This window comes from Meleagris gallopavo, chromosome 22, assembly GCF_905368555.1.
Source record: "Meleagris gallopavo chromosome 22, MGAL_WU_HG_1.1, whole genome shotgun sequence".
In the NCBI taxonomy this organism is placed as follows: Eukaryota; Metazoa; Chordata; class Aves; order Galliformes; family Phasianidae; genus Meleagris; species Meleagris gallopavo.
Genome location: NC_139425.1, coordinates 10,025,229 through 10,037,322, shown reverse-complemented (window position 1 = coordinate 10,037,322; position 12,094 = coordinate 10,025,229). Strand labels below are relative to the sequence as shown.

The window sequence follows — 12,094 nt, the reverse complement described above, 5'->3', positions numbered from 1 at the left end:
TCTGCCATTGCCATACCAGTGAGAGGAGCTCTGGTGGCAGCCAATGTGAGAACTCACTAATTTGCTCTTTCAGAGAAAGGCTTTGCATTGGGTTCACCAGGAACTGGAGAAACAAAAGAAGGCTGGAGGAGAGCAGAAGACAAGCAGGAATAAACCAGAGGCAGGTTGGCAAGATATGCATACACTGAAAGCAGTCTGTATGGCCGAATAAATGAGGTGCAAACCTTGCTGTAAATAGCAGAGGAAGAAAGAGGAGCATATTTACAAAACAGGTTTGTCAGAATTCCAAAATAACCGGCTGGGGAGTCACACATGGAGGCTGCAGAGGAAGCTCAGCGTGTCGGCACCGCTTTTACATGTGCATGGCTGAAACGTGGGCTTGGTTTTCCTTCTCGGTCAGGTGTGCTCTGAGGTTGGGCTGTGATTTGGATCCAGGAACACGTCCTGCCCTGACCTCGCCAGCACACGAACCGTTTCCTTCTTTAAGTCCATATGCACATGCAGACGCGTAGGATCCAACGCACGCAGCTGTCAGGTCTGTTCGTGCACTGCGACCTCGCTGCGCTGCCCCGGGCTCAGCAGAACGGAGCTGCAGCACCGGGCTGTTCCCACCGGCGGCTGCTGCGATCGATGCGAGCCCTGCTGGGGAGGGCAGAGCTCAGCCTCCCACCCCGGGTGCAGCTCCTTCCATCGTTAGGTTCAGCCGGCTGTGAATGGAGGTGTGCGGGCAGCACCGTGAGTAACCACGGAACGGAATTCGCGTTTCCCCTTGCACTGAGAGCACCTGCCCGGACCCCAGCCCGGCTCGCCCCGCTGCCGCAGCCCCGCTCTGCTGATCCTCCGCTCCAGCTGCCATTTATCGAAGCTTTTTTGCTTTACGGACGTGCGCCGTTAGCGGGGCTGGGGAGGCACGGCGGGTGCCGAGGGGTCTGGAAGCCCGACTTCTTATTTTTCCTGCTTTTTTGGGGGGAGTTACCATAGAAACCAGGGAAACCCCGCGGGGGGGCACCCGGGCTGCCGTCGCTTTAAGAGCGCAGAGGAGCGAGAGGCAAATTACGCAGCTGCGACGCTCATCCCTCCCTCCCTCTCTCCTGCCTCCATCCCTCCCTGCCGGCTCCATCCCTCCCTCCCTCCCTCCCTCCGCCGCCGCACCCATGGAGGCCGGCGCAGGTGATGGAGGCCGCGGGATGGTGGGGGGGTCTCGGCTCCGCTCCGTGCCCCCCCCGCTTACCACCCGCTCTCTCCTTTCCCCTCCAGGTCGCTGAGCCCGGCGCTGCCGCCCCCGAGAGCCGCGGGCCCCGCGCAGGTGAGCAGGGAGGGGACACCGGGGGGCCGATCTGAGGGGTTTGAGGACGGGGGGAGCTGCGTGTGCCGGGGGGGTTGAAAGGCAGAAGGTGCTCGGGGAGGGCAGCGCAGCAGGCCTGCAGCACAGCCCGTGGCACGCACCGGACACACGTCATGCGTGCTCCAGCCCTGCACTGCATGCAGCAGCCCCGCATTGCACACCGTGCCCACAGAGCAGCAACGCAGGCACTGATGCCCTACTGCGTGCACTGGGTCCCCGCAGTGGGAATCGCATGAATTGTGGTCACTGGCCCTGCGCTGCACCCCCACCCCATGTAGCAGACCCACCCTGGATGCATTGTACCCATATGACATGCGTCATAGCCATATGGCATGCACCACAACTCCACTGCATGCACCAAATCCACCCTCCGTGCACCAGAACCCCATGGGCACATCAGCCCCATCCTCTGTGCTCCAGCCCCACGCCACATGCACTGGACACACCCTGCATGCATGCACCAGAACCTCCTTGCATGCCCCAGACCCGCACTTGCTCCATGCAGAGCCCAGTTGTGCCTCCCTGCACTACAGAGCACTGCAGGAGCTGGAGCTGCTGTGCAATTGAGATTTGATTAGTTAATGGCTTAAAGCTCCATCTCCAAAGGGATAGAAAGCACACGAGCAGATTGATGAGCTGTGCGCTCCTTTCCTCTTCTCCCTGCAAGGTCAGTGCTGCCTGCTTGTCACATCCAAACCCGCTGCCGTGCATTGGGTGTGCCTGTAAGACAGCAGTGCTCCCACCTTGCTCTGGGTAACGCACAGGCCGTGTTGTGACCTTGTGCAGGAAAGCAAAGATAACATCTGCAGGGCTTTGGGGTCTTTGCTTGGGTTCAGGAAAGGCGATGCTTGCAGATGTGTGCCCACAGTGGGGAGCGTTGCAGCAGGATGGGACAGGAGATGTGGCTCAGTGCTAAATGGGACGGTGCAGCAGCACAGGGGCCCTATTTGGGGTGGGTGGGGGTGAGGGCAGCCCTACCACTGCCACGCTGCGGCTGCGTGTGTGCTGGGAGGGAGGGGTGGCTGCTGTGCTGGAGGATGAATCTATCGTCTGCATCTCTGCCTTCCTACCCTGAAGGAGAGCTTTCCTCTCCCTCCCGTGTGGCTGCATGGGGTGGTGGGAGCACTGGGCACTCCTAGCTGTGGCCATCAGGTCTGGGTCACAGTGCTGCTCTTGCTGTGACTGCCGCAGGGTTTGTCACGATGCTCTCCTTGGGGGAGGGATGAGCTGCAGAGCATGGCATCCAATGGTCTCTATTTTCCTGCAAACTCTGGGTGTCAGCTCAGTGTTTTGTTACAAAACAAGGGAGAATGAAAGGAAAAAACCCTGTGTGAGAGAACAGCTCGTAGCAGGATTGATTTTTCTGGTGGTGCTGAGTAAACGCTCTGCGCGTTGTGTCTCTGCTCATGCCCCGAGTGCTCTGCTCTGATGTGACCTCAAGCAGTATCTGTCTGTCTGTCTGCAGACTGTGGCTGTGCGTCCATCCACCTCTGCATTGGCCCCACATCCATACAGCTACATCCCAGTCCCTTCCATCCCTGCCCTGATCCTGGCACTACTGCTGTTTTCTGGGCCGTGGTGTTCCATCCCAAATCGAGTCTGTGGCTGTTTACTGTTGTTTTGCACTTCCTTTATTTTTAGCGTGAAGGGAAAGCAAAGTCGGCACAAAAAAAGACAGTGAGGGCTCCTCCAGAGGCGGGTTTGTTCCTTGTGGAAGTGGAGCTGTGATCCTCCACCCCTTTTTGTTCTCTGCATTCATTGAGGATGTCTGTGGGGGGCTGGCATGGCCCTGGGGGTCATGCTGGGACAGTGCTGGGACAGTGCTGGGGCTGCTTAGGGCCACCGTGGCACAGCATTCCTGTGCAGAACATGGCAAGGGAAATGAGGAGGTGTCGGATTTAGGTGACTTTGAACGGAGTCTGGTGAGGTGTGCCAGCCCCAAAGTGTCCCATTGCTGTGCAGAGGGGTTGGTGCTGCTTATGGGATGGACCCAACTGTGGTCCAGCCCCATATGGGGCTACATCTGCTGCTGTTTGGGGCTCTGTGTGACACGTGGCAGAGGCACCACATGGAAGAACACCTGGTGACTGTCCCAGATAGCCTGGAGCAGCTGTGGGAATGAGATGGACCCACCTTGCAGGTGGGATGGGGGCACCCCAGAGCATCCCATGGGGTTTGGCACTGGGCAGCCATGAGAACCCCCAACAAAAGAAGCAGCAGATGGGAAAATCTGAGTGGATGGGGAAGGCACCACAAGGGCAGGAGGCTGCAGCAGCAGCCGGGTTAGTGAGGAGCCTGTCTGCTTCTGTGTGCTCCATGTGAGGGCAGGATGAGCTGGTGGGGCAGGGCATGGCCGGTCCTGTGGGAATGGGGGAAGTGGGGTATCTCAGGAATGTGCAGAAGCAAAACCCCCGGAGGAAGGAGCTGAGGGTCTTCAGAGGTGATGGTCAGCAGGGTCCTGCTGCACACAGAAAGCCTAAAGAGCAATGACAGTCCATCCCTAACGGTGTCCATCCCTGGCACAGCCTGGAGGAGCCGCACTGTTCCATCTTGATGTGTTTCCCTGCGAAGCACCCACTCCAGAACCAAGGCTGAGCGTTCAGCTTGATGGGGAGAAGCCCTCCCCTGCTGCACAGGGCTGAGCTGTGGGTGCTCTGCCCACCCTCCTTGCTTCACTCCGTTCCATTGTGTGGTCTCTGGGGGGGGGGAGCTGTGCCTGGCACTGCTGCTCGTGCACCGTCAGCATGGAGCGCAGCGCTGCCCGCTGCTGAGCACAGCAGATACAGAGTGCTACCAAAGCAATGATGGCTGAAAGCACTGGGGTGAGGATGGAGGGAGCGTTGGTGGGGGTCGTGGGCTGCTGTGTCCTAGGAGCAGGGTCGTGCTGGGAGCTCTGTGGGGGATTTTGCTGTTGGTTGGTGTGAGGAGACATCACTGGAGCTTGCAATGGGCAGCTCCATCCCACCATTCCCCAAAGCTGTGTTTGGCACAGGTACAGCTCTGGTTCCTCTGGACACTAGCGCTCCCCAAACCCTCCAGCATCGCTCCTGGTGCCCTTCCTCCCTTCCTCCCATCCCTCATCTTGCAGAAAAGATGAAAGCAAAGCAGAGGAAATCAGCACTCCAATGGGGTCATGGCAGTGGACGGATCCTGCAGGAACTCCCCAGGTGCTCCAGGTCTGATTCCCCTCCTGCTGCCATGGCTCCTGACGTTCGTTTTTAAGGTTCTTGGTGTTTTGCTGCTATGCCATACCCAGCTTGGATTGCCTCCCACCCAATATTTTTAATGGGATTTCTTCTTCCTGCCCATCCTTGCAGCTCTGCTTTGACCCCTTCCAGAAGCCACGTTTCTTGGGTATTTTCTCCTATCACAGTGACCTGCTCCTGATTCTGCCTCGGCTCTCCCTACGCCTGCCATTGTCTTCCTGGCTGGAGAGCGCACGGCGTGCTTGGGGACCCTCTCATTTATCTTTGAACACTTTCCATTTCCTCTCTGTGTGTTTTTCCTAATGCCTAATGGACGAGCAGCCGGAGCCGCTGCTGTGGGCTGCCTGCCATGCTGGGCAGCTCCCACCCAGGCTGCAGCTCAGCATTTCAGCTCAGGCCAGGGTGTGGGTCCCACCAGCAGAGTGACACCTCCATCCCTTTGCCGTTTCCCTCCCAAATCCCTGTTGGGCTCTGCAGCAGAGCTGCCAGCGGGCACTAAGCATGCAGAAAGCAGAGAGCTGTGCTGCGTTTCCCTCTGTTGCGTTTCAGATGTGATCAGATCACCTCCCCTTTCCTTCATGGTGAGGTTCTGTAGCTGCTCATCCGGGTTCACACGACGACGTTAATTGCGAGTGCAAATAAGCAATTACCTCCGCCCTCAGAGGCAAAGTGTGCAGCGTGCGTGGGAAGGATGTGCAGGTCTGTCTGTCTGTCTGTCTGCCAGACCTGCCCGTCCTGGCAGCCCGTGGGCACGGTGTGGCTTTTGGGGAGATGGAAGCAGCCTATGGATTTCCTGAGAACAAAGAGAGCACTGCTTTATTGCCAGCAATGGGAACCAAGGCGGTGTGGTGCAGGCACCCAGCAGCCTGAGCAGGGAGAACGTGCACTGGGTTTGTGTGCACCCGAGGGCTCCCTCCTGAGCTGAGCTTTGCTGCGTGCCCACGGGGAACGGGAAAGGCAGGAGTGGGAACGGGAGCTGGCGATGGGAAGAGCAGGATGCAGCCGGCCGCTGTGGGGCAGGCACGGATTGGCACGCAGCACTCGGGGCGGTGAGAGGGCGAGGAGTTCACCTCTGTGGCTGCAAATCCCGCAAAGCTCGGCCCGAAGGCAGCACGGTGGCAATGCGTGGGGCCGGGCTGTGCTGCAGCACGAGCTGCCGGGGGCCGGGCTCTGCTGGATGCTGATTCATGCTGCTGCATTTGCAAAGCCCCGCGGCCGCGGGCAGCTGATCCGGGAGCTCTGATCCTGCAGCACAGAGCACTGCTGTCCCTTCCAATGGCTTCCCCCCATTCCTGTGACCCCCAGAGCCCAGGGACTGGAACCTTCGGTGTAGAGCATAGGGCTGCTCTGGCTCACTCTGGCTCGTTGGTGCCCTATGCTGGGATACAGGCAGGTGTGAACCCAGGGGAAAGGAGAGCACTCTGAGCATTGGATGGAAGTTATCCTTGGGGGAGACAATCTGAGATTTCTAACACAAAAGGCTCCATCAGGCGTGGGCTGGCAGCGTTCCCTCCTCCCCTCTCACCCAACTTCTCTCCCTGCCCTGGCCCGCAGCCCAGGCAGCACTCAGCAGTCCCAACCCATCGATTATCAGAGGGCCCATTGCTGGAGCTGCTCTGGGCTGGAGCTGCTGAGATCTGGGACAAATGCAGTTGGAATGTACCAGGATGGAGGGGGGAAGCATGCAGTGCCCAGCTGTTCCCAGCACGCTGTGAGTGCCATAGGGCAGCAGCACTGCTCAGTGCCATGGATGCGCAGAGCTGATGCTCTCTGTAGTGATCCTCCTCTGCAGCAGTTCCCACCCCCACGTGGGTCCAGAGCTGCTGCCTGCTGGAGCTGCAGACCTCGGGATCTGCCCTATTTATTTTCAGGCAGACGGGATCTGTGCTTCTCATGGGATTAGCAGCTGCTGCCATATCACGCAGGGATCTGTGCTTCCTCACCTGATGCCACTGATGAATGGGCAATTCGGGTTTAATTAATACAGAGCAGCAGGTGGCCCATAGCAGGGGGCAGCAGCGTGGAGCGGGATGCAGCAAGGGGTAGGAATGGGCGTTTCTGCCTTAGGAATGTACGTGCAGGTGTTGGTTGTGCTTTGCCTTATGAAGGGAGGAAAGCCTCAACCCTGGGCATAGCACTGTGATGCTGCTGGGCCATGGGATCACGGCGCAGTCCCATAAAGGTGACAGCTCAGCTGATGATGGGCTCTGTCCCGGCTGGATTTCCCCATTTGATCTCCTCTCTCTGTTGCTTTTCCTCTGCAGTTCCCCTGTGCCCAGGACCCGCGGCACCACGGCCATGTCTCTGCCGGGGAGCAGACGCTCATCCACCGGATCACGAAGGTGAATACGCACAGGGAGCAGCAGCGGTGCCCAGCCAGGGCCACAGCAGGGCAGGGAGCAGCCCGGGGATGCAGCTTTGAGGATTCGGGGCGTTGCATGTCGCTGGATGCTGCCCACAGCTCCCCGACCCCGCATGGAGCACCCCCAGCACAGCACCCGTCCGTCTCTGTATGTGTCTGCCGCACTCGGCACCAATCTTGCAGTTCTGGGATCCACTCCATGCTCCCAGGATCTGTTCCTTTGCCCCAGGATCCACTCTTGGTCCCGTCCACCGAAGGTGGTATTGGTGGATGCCCCCTCCCCCCCTACACACAAAGCCCTGGGATTGGGCAGCAATGCTGGGAGAGGCATTGGCTCTTGGAAAGGCTCTCCTTGAGCTGTAGCAATAGCAAACAATAGGGGAAAAAGAGAGGGAAGAAGCATTTATGCCTCTCTGAGTGTCTCCATACCCTGGGCTGCACTTTTTTAGTTCCTGACTGCAGCCATCACCAGCGGAGAAGGGGCAGATATGCCTGTGTGTGGGTGCTGCCCACCCCATCCCACTTCCAGGACTCTCTCCTAGGGGCTCCCAGTCCCTGGGCATGGGCATGCCATGCGGGTGCCCGTGGGATGGAGCGGGTGGGTTTGGGGTTTGGGCTCCTCTACCCCCACCTTCACACCCGTCGCCGTCTCCGTGCCATTTTGATCCCTGCTGTTTGTTCTGTCCTTTTGTCTTGTGTGTTCTCGGTGCGGTGGTTGGCAGTCGCGGGCTTTATGGACGGAGTGGTTTTGCCTCCTTCTTTAAGTCGTCAGCGCCCTCAGCCACTCGGCCTGAGACACAGCCTCTTCTCCCTGCCTCCAGGCGCCCCTCGCCCCCCGGGAGGGACACCTACGGCACCTCCTCGCTGAGCAGCAGCAGCAATTCTGGCTCCTACAAGGGCAGCGACAGCAGCCCCACCCCAAGGTAACCCCTCGCCCGCAGCCCCGTGGGCACTGTGCCCATCTGGGGGTACCCCGGGCAGGGGGAGCAGTGCTGGCCCCGGTGCCCACGGTGCCCACGTGCCATGGGGCAGGAGCACAGGGGCTGCAGGATGAGGCCGTGCTGCTGTGCTCGGAGCTGCCGGAGGGGCTGCTGAGCCCCCACCATCCCCACAGCTCCTCTACTGCTGTCATTATGTCTCCTCCCCATTGTCACCCTCCTGCCAGCTCCGTGCCCATCCCTCCTGTCCTGCCCTGGCTGTGGCTTGTGTGCTGCATGCGTTCCTCCCTCTGCTCACTGCTCAACCAGGAACGCTGCCTTTGGAGCCTTTGGGGCAGAAGGTGCAGCAGGACTGTATCTGGGGCTGCCCACACATTGCTCTGGGCAGCGAGGCTCATCCCTTGGCTGGGACTGACCCCACCAACTGCGTTCCAGCTGCCGGAGGTGGCACTGCATCCATGGGAGGCATGGCATGGGAGGAAATGATGGGCTCAGCCAGCAAATAGAGTAGGGATGGGGTGGCCACAGGCATTGCCAGACTACCATCCTACCTGGCTGTTCCCAACACATTGCTTCTCTCTGCTCAGAACTACGGGTCTGCCTGCATGATGCCCGGCAGCTTTGGGCTGCACCGTGGCAGTGCATGGGGGCTTTGCTCTGCTGCAATGCACAGAGGGTTCAGACCACCCCACTGTGATGTGCAGGGTCTCGGTGCAGCCTGCTGCAAGACATGAGCATCTGGAGCTGTGCACAGCTCTGTGCCTGCTCCCTAGCTGAGCAAGCAGCCGTGAAGCAGCAGCCTCTCTCATCCCCTCTCTCTCCACCCCATGCTTGCTGAGCTGCCCTGGGCTGATGCCCAAAGACATCCATCAACCTCAGCTGTGCTGGTGGCAACACAGGGAGGGTCCAGAACTGCTGCTGCAGTCTGGGATGTGTGGGCAGCTCAGACCTGCTTCACCATAGCCTACCCCACTGCACACCTCTGGTGGGACTGACCCCAATTTGGGGTCTCCATGCTCATGGTACATTCCCTAAGAGATTGCTCTGGGCAATGTGTGTGTGACATCTCCGTGGGGAGCACAGCCCCGTGCCAGCAGCTGGGTGACAGCCGTGTCCCCGCAGGCGCTCGGCCAAATACAACCTGTGCAGTGACAACCATGGCATCAAACCACCCACACCAGAGCAGTACCTGACCCCACTGCAGCAGAAGGAGGTTTGCATCCGGCACCTGAAGGCCCGCCTGAAGGACACGCAGGAGCGGCTGCAGGACAGGTAGGTGTGGGGTTGCGGGGCTCTTCGCAAGCACATGGCTCTCTCTTTCTAATTTTCCTCAAATCTGAATTCACTGCCACAGCACGGAGCAGCTGGCGGGGCTGCAGAGCCTGGCATGCTCACTGGAGCTGACTGTGCTCTTTCTTTCGTGGCTGGTTTTTCTCTCCCACGGTTTTTCTGAATGTCAGCGTCACGCAGTGGCTGAGCTCCATCTGCTCCTCTGGGGGCTTAGGCACGTCCTCACCGCCCTGCCAGCTGCCAGCCAGCCACCATGGGCAGCCGGTGTCCCCACACAGCTCTTAGAATCACAGTCATTGAGCTTGGAAAAGAGCTCCAAGATCCCCAAGCCCAACTCCACCGTGCCCACTGGCCGTGTCCCTCAGTGCCACATCTTCATGGATCTGGAGCACCATCTGGTGAGCCCACCATCCCCTGGGCAGCCTCTGCCACTGCATCACCTCTCTTTCGGAGGAGAAATTTCTCCTAACGCCCAACCTGACCATCCCCCGCAATATGAGGCCACCACCTCCCCCCCAGGTAATCTCTGTTACCTGGGAGCAGAGGCTGACCCCACCTTGCTCCAACCTCCTTTCAGGAGCTGTAGGGAGCAGTGAGTTCTCCCTGAGCCTCCTCCTCTTCCTTGTGATCATAGAGTCATCAAAGCTGAAAAAGAACTCTAAGATCATCAGATCCAACGGCCAGCCCATCCCCATCATGCCTGCATAGAGTCATTCAGATTGGAAAAGACCTCCAAGGTCATTGGGTCCAACCACCAACCCATCCCCACCATGCCCACCGAAATATGACCCTATGTGCCACATCTGCCCTTGGGAGCTGGCTGGGCATCACTGCTGGGGTCCCTGGGCACCTGGACGCAGCCCTGGGTCCCAAACGTGGGTTTTTCTGAGTGGTTTTACCCTAAATCACTGCTCCTGGTGCAGCGTGACCCGTGCTGATGCCATGTGCCTGCCCCCATCTCATTGCAGGGATGCTGAGATCGAGGACCTGAAGACGCAGCTGTCGCGGATGCAGGAGGACTGGATCGAGGAGGAGTGCCACCGCGTGGAGGCCCAGCTGGCGCTGAAGGAGGCCCGCAAGGAGATCAAGCAGCTGAAGCAGGTGATCGACACGGTGAAGAACAACCTGCTGGAGAAGGACAAGGGGCTGCAGAAGTACTTCGTCGACATCAACATCCAGAACAAGAAGCTGGAGACGCTGCTGCACAGCATGGAGGTGGCGCAGAACGGCGCGGGGCTGAAGGAGGAGGGGGCTGCTGAGTCGGCGGGGGGGTCCCCGGCGAGATCCCTCACCCGCAGCTCCACCTACACCAAGCTGAGCGACCAGGCGGGCGGCGAGCGCACCGTGGGCGGATCGCAGACCATCTCGGTGGACGAAGGGGCCGACAGCGGCTTTGCTGGGGGGGACGAAGCCCCCGGCCGCCCGGACTTGTTAGAAGGGGGGGAGCCCTGCGGGCGGCTGCCGCCCAGCTCCACCTACGAGAAGCTGCTGGGGCTGCGGGGCGGCGTGGAGGCGGGCGTGCAGGCCAGCTGCATGCAGGAGCGCGCCATCCAGACGGACTTTGCGCACTGCCAGCCCGACCTGGACACCCTCCTGGAGAAGGTGATGAAATCCCAAGCGTGCAGCTTGGGCAGCCCCACCTCAGTTTGGGTGTCCGAGATGGAAGACGTGGCGCCGGGCTGCGAGATGCCGAACCCCGCCGGGGTTATGGACCTGGAGCCCGAGGACGGGGAGGTGCCACACAACCCCACCGTGCAGCAGCCCCCCAGCGCCGGCCCTTCGGTGGCCATCGCCTGCGCGCCCGAGGAGGATGCGACAGCGGAGCCGGGCTGCGACGGCGCTCCATCCAAGAGCTATTGGAGCCGCCACTTCATCGTGGATCTGCTGGCCGTGGTGGTGCCGGCTGTGCCCACGGTGGCGTGGCTGTGCCGCTCGCAGCGCCGCCAGGGCCAACCCATCTACAACATCAGCTCGCTGCTGCGCGGCTGCTGCACCGTGGCCCTGCACTCCATCCGCAGGATGGGCTGCCGCGCCGTCAGCAGCCCCAACCCCGGGGGCGGAGCGCAACCCTGACCCCCCCCACACCCTCGCCCCGCATCCCGTGCTGCCCCCAGCCCACCCCGTGGAGCCGACGGCTGATTGTAGAGCCCCGCGCTGGGGGACGTGGCGCTCCGTCCGCTCTGCTCCTCGTGCGGCCCCTTGGGGTGGGGGCAAAAGGGGCACGGGGTGGGCGTGCTGCCCTGAGCCTTTGTCCCCAAGGATGCCGAGGGCTGGACGCGGTGATACGAGGAGTATCCAGGCCCCGTCCCTGCACACAGCTCTGCGGTGCTGGGGACGTCACCCTGCGGTGTCACCGCGTGGCACTTTGCTTTCTTTTCGGTTGTCCTCGCACGGACCCGGGGACGTCGCTGCAGTGGGAGATGGCGAGGAGGCACCGAGCACCGGGTTGGGGGCTGCGATGGGGTGCACCCCGGCCCCCTCCCCAGGCACGCTCCTTGCTCTGGGTGCAGCATTGCACAATGGGACGTGGAGGAGGACAGAGGGAACCCCCTGGACATCGAGGGTGGAAATGGGATGGAATTGGATATACCTCACACCCGAGCAAGGCTGAGCCGCCTGCAGCGCCGTCCATTCCGTTCATTCATTTGCTTTGCACTATATTCACTTTCATTTCCTTTTGGTAAAGTTGGGGCCCTGGTACCGGGTCTGGCCGCTGTGGAGTGGGACTGGGCACCCTCTTGGTTTGGGTGCATCCTTGTCCACCCCTCCCAGCCCAAACCCTATTTTCCCGGGGAGTGGGAATACTGCAAAATGCCTTTTTTTTTTTTTTTTTTTTTGGGGGGGGGGGTGGGAATGTTTTATTTATTTTATTGGAAAAGCAAAGACAGCAAAGATTGGTCAGCAGGGGCGGCCTCCGGGTGTACCGAGGGGTCCCGGCCCCCATCGCGAATGT

At 60.3% G+C, this 12,094-nt stretch overlaps 1 protein-coding gene across 8 annotated transcripts; it reads left to right on the top strand.

The window, feature by feature from the left end:
* The first annotated feature begins 467 nt into the window (after window positions 1–467).
* SNPH (syntaphilin) lies at window positions 468–12,024 on the top strand. Of its 8 annotated transcripts, none has more exons than XM_085241505.1 (6): window positions 468–735; window positions 1,258–1,306; window positions 6,816–6,893; window positions 7,636–7,836; window positions 8,974–9,123; window positions 10,110–12,024. In XM_085241505.1, the coding sequence occupies exons 3-6, from the start codon at window positions 6,850–6,852 to the stop codon at window positions 11,212–11,214; spliced, it is 1,500 nt and encodes a 499-aa protein (XP_085097631.1). In that variant the 5' UTR covers window positions 468–735; window positions 1,258–1,306; window positions 6,816–6,849; the 3' UTR covers window positions 11,215–12,024. The 8 variants fall into 8 exon arrangements, with proteins under 8 accessions (XP_085097631.1, XP_085097629.1, XP_031412458.2 ...); XM_085241503.1 differs by having other exon boundaries at window positions 6,816–7,061; XM_031556598.2 differs by lacking the exon at window positions 468–735 and adding an exon at window positions 1,122–1,170 and having other exon boundaries at window positions 7,735–7,836.
* The last annotated feature ends 70 nt before the right edge of the window (window positions 12,025–12,094 follow it).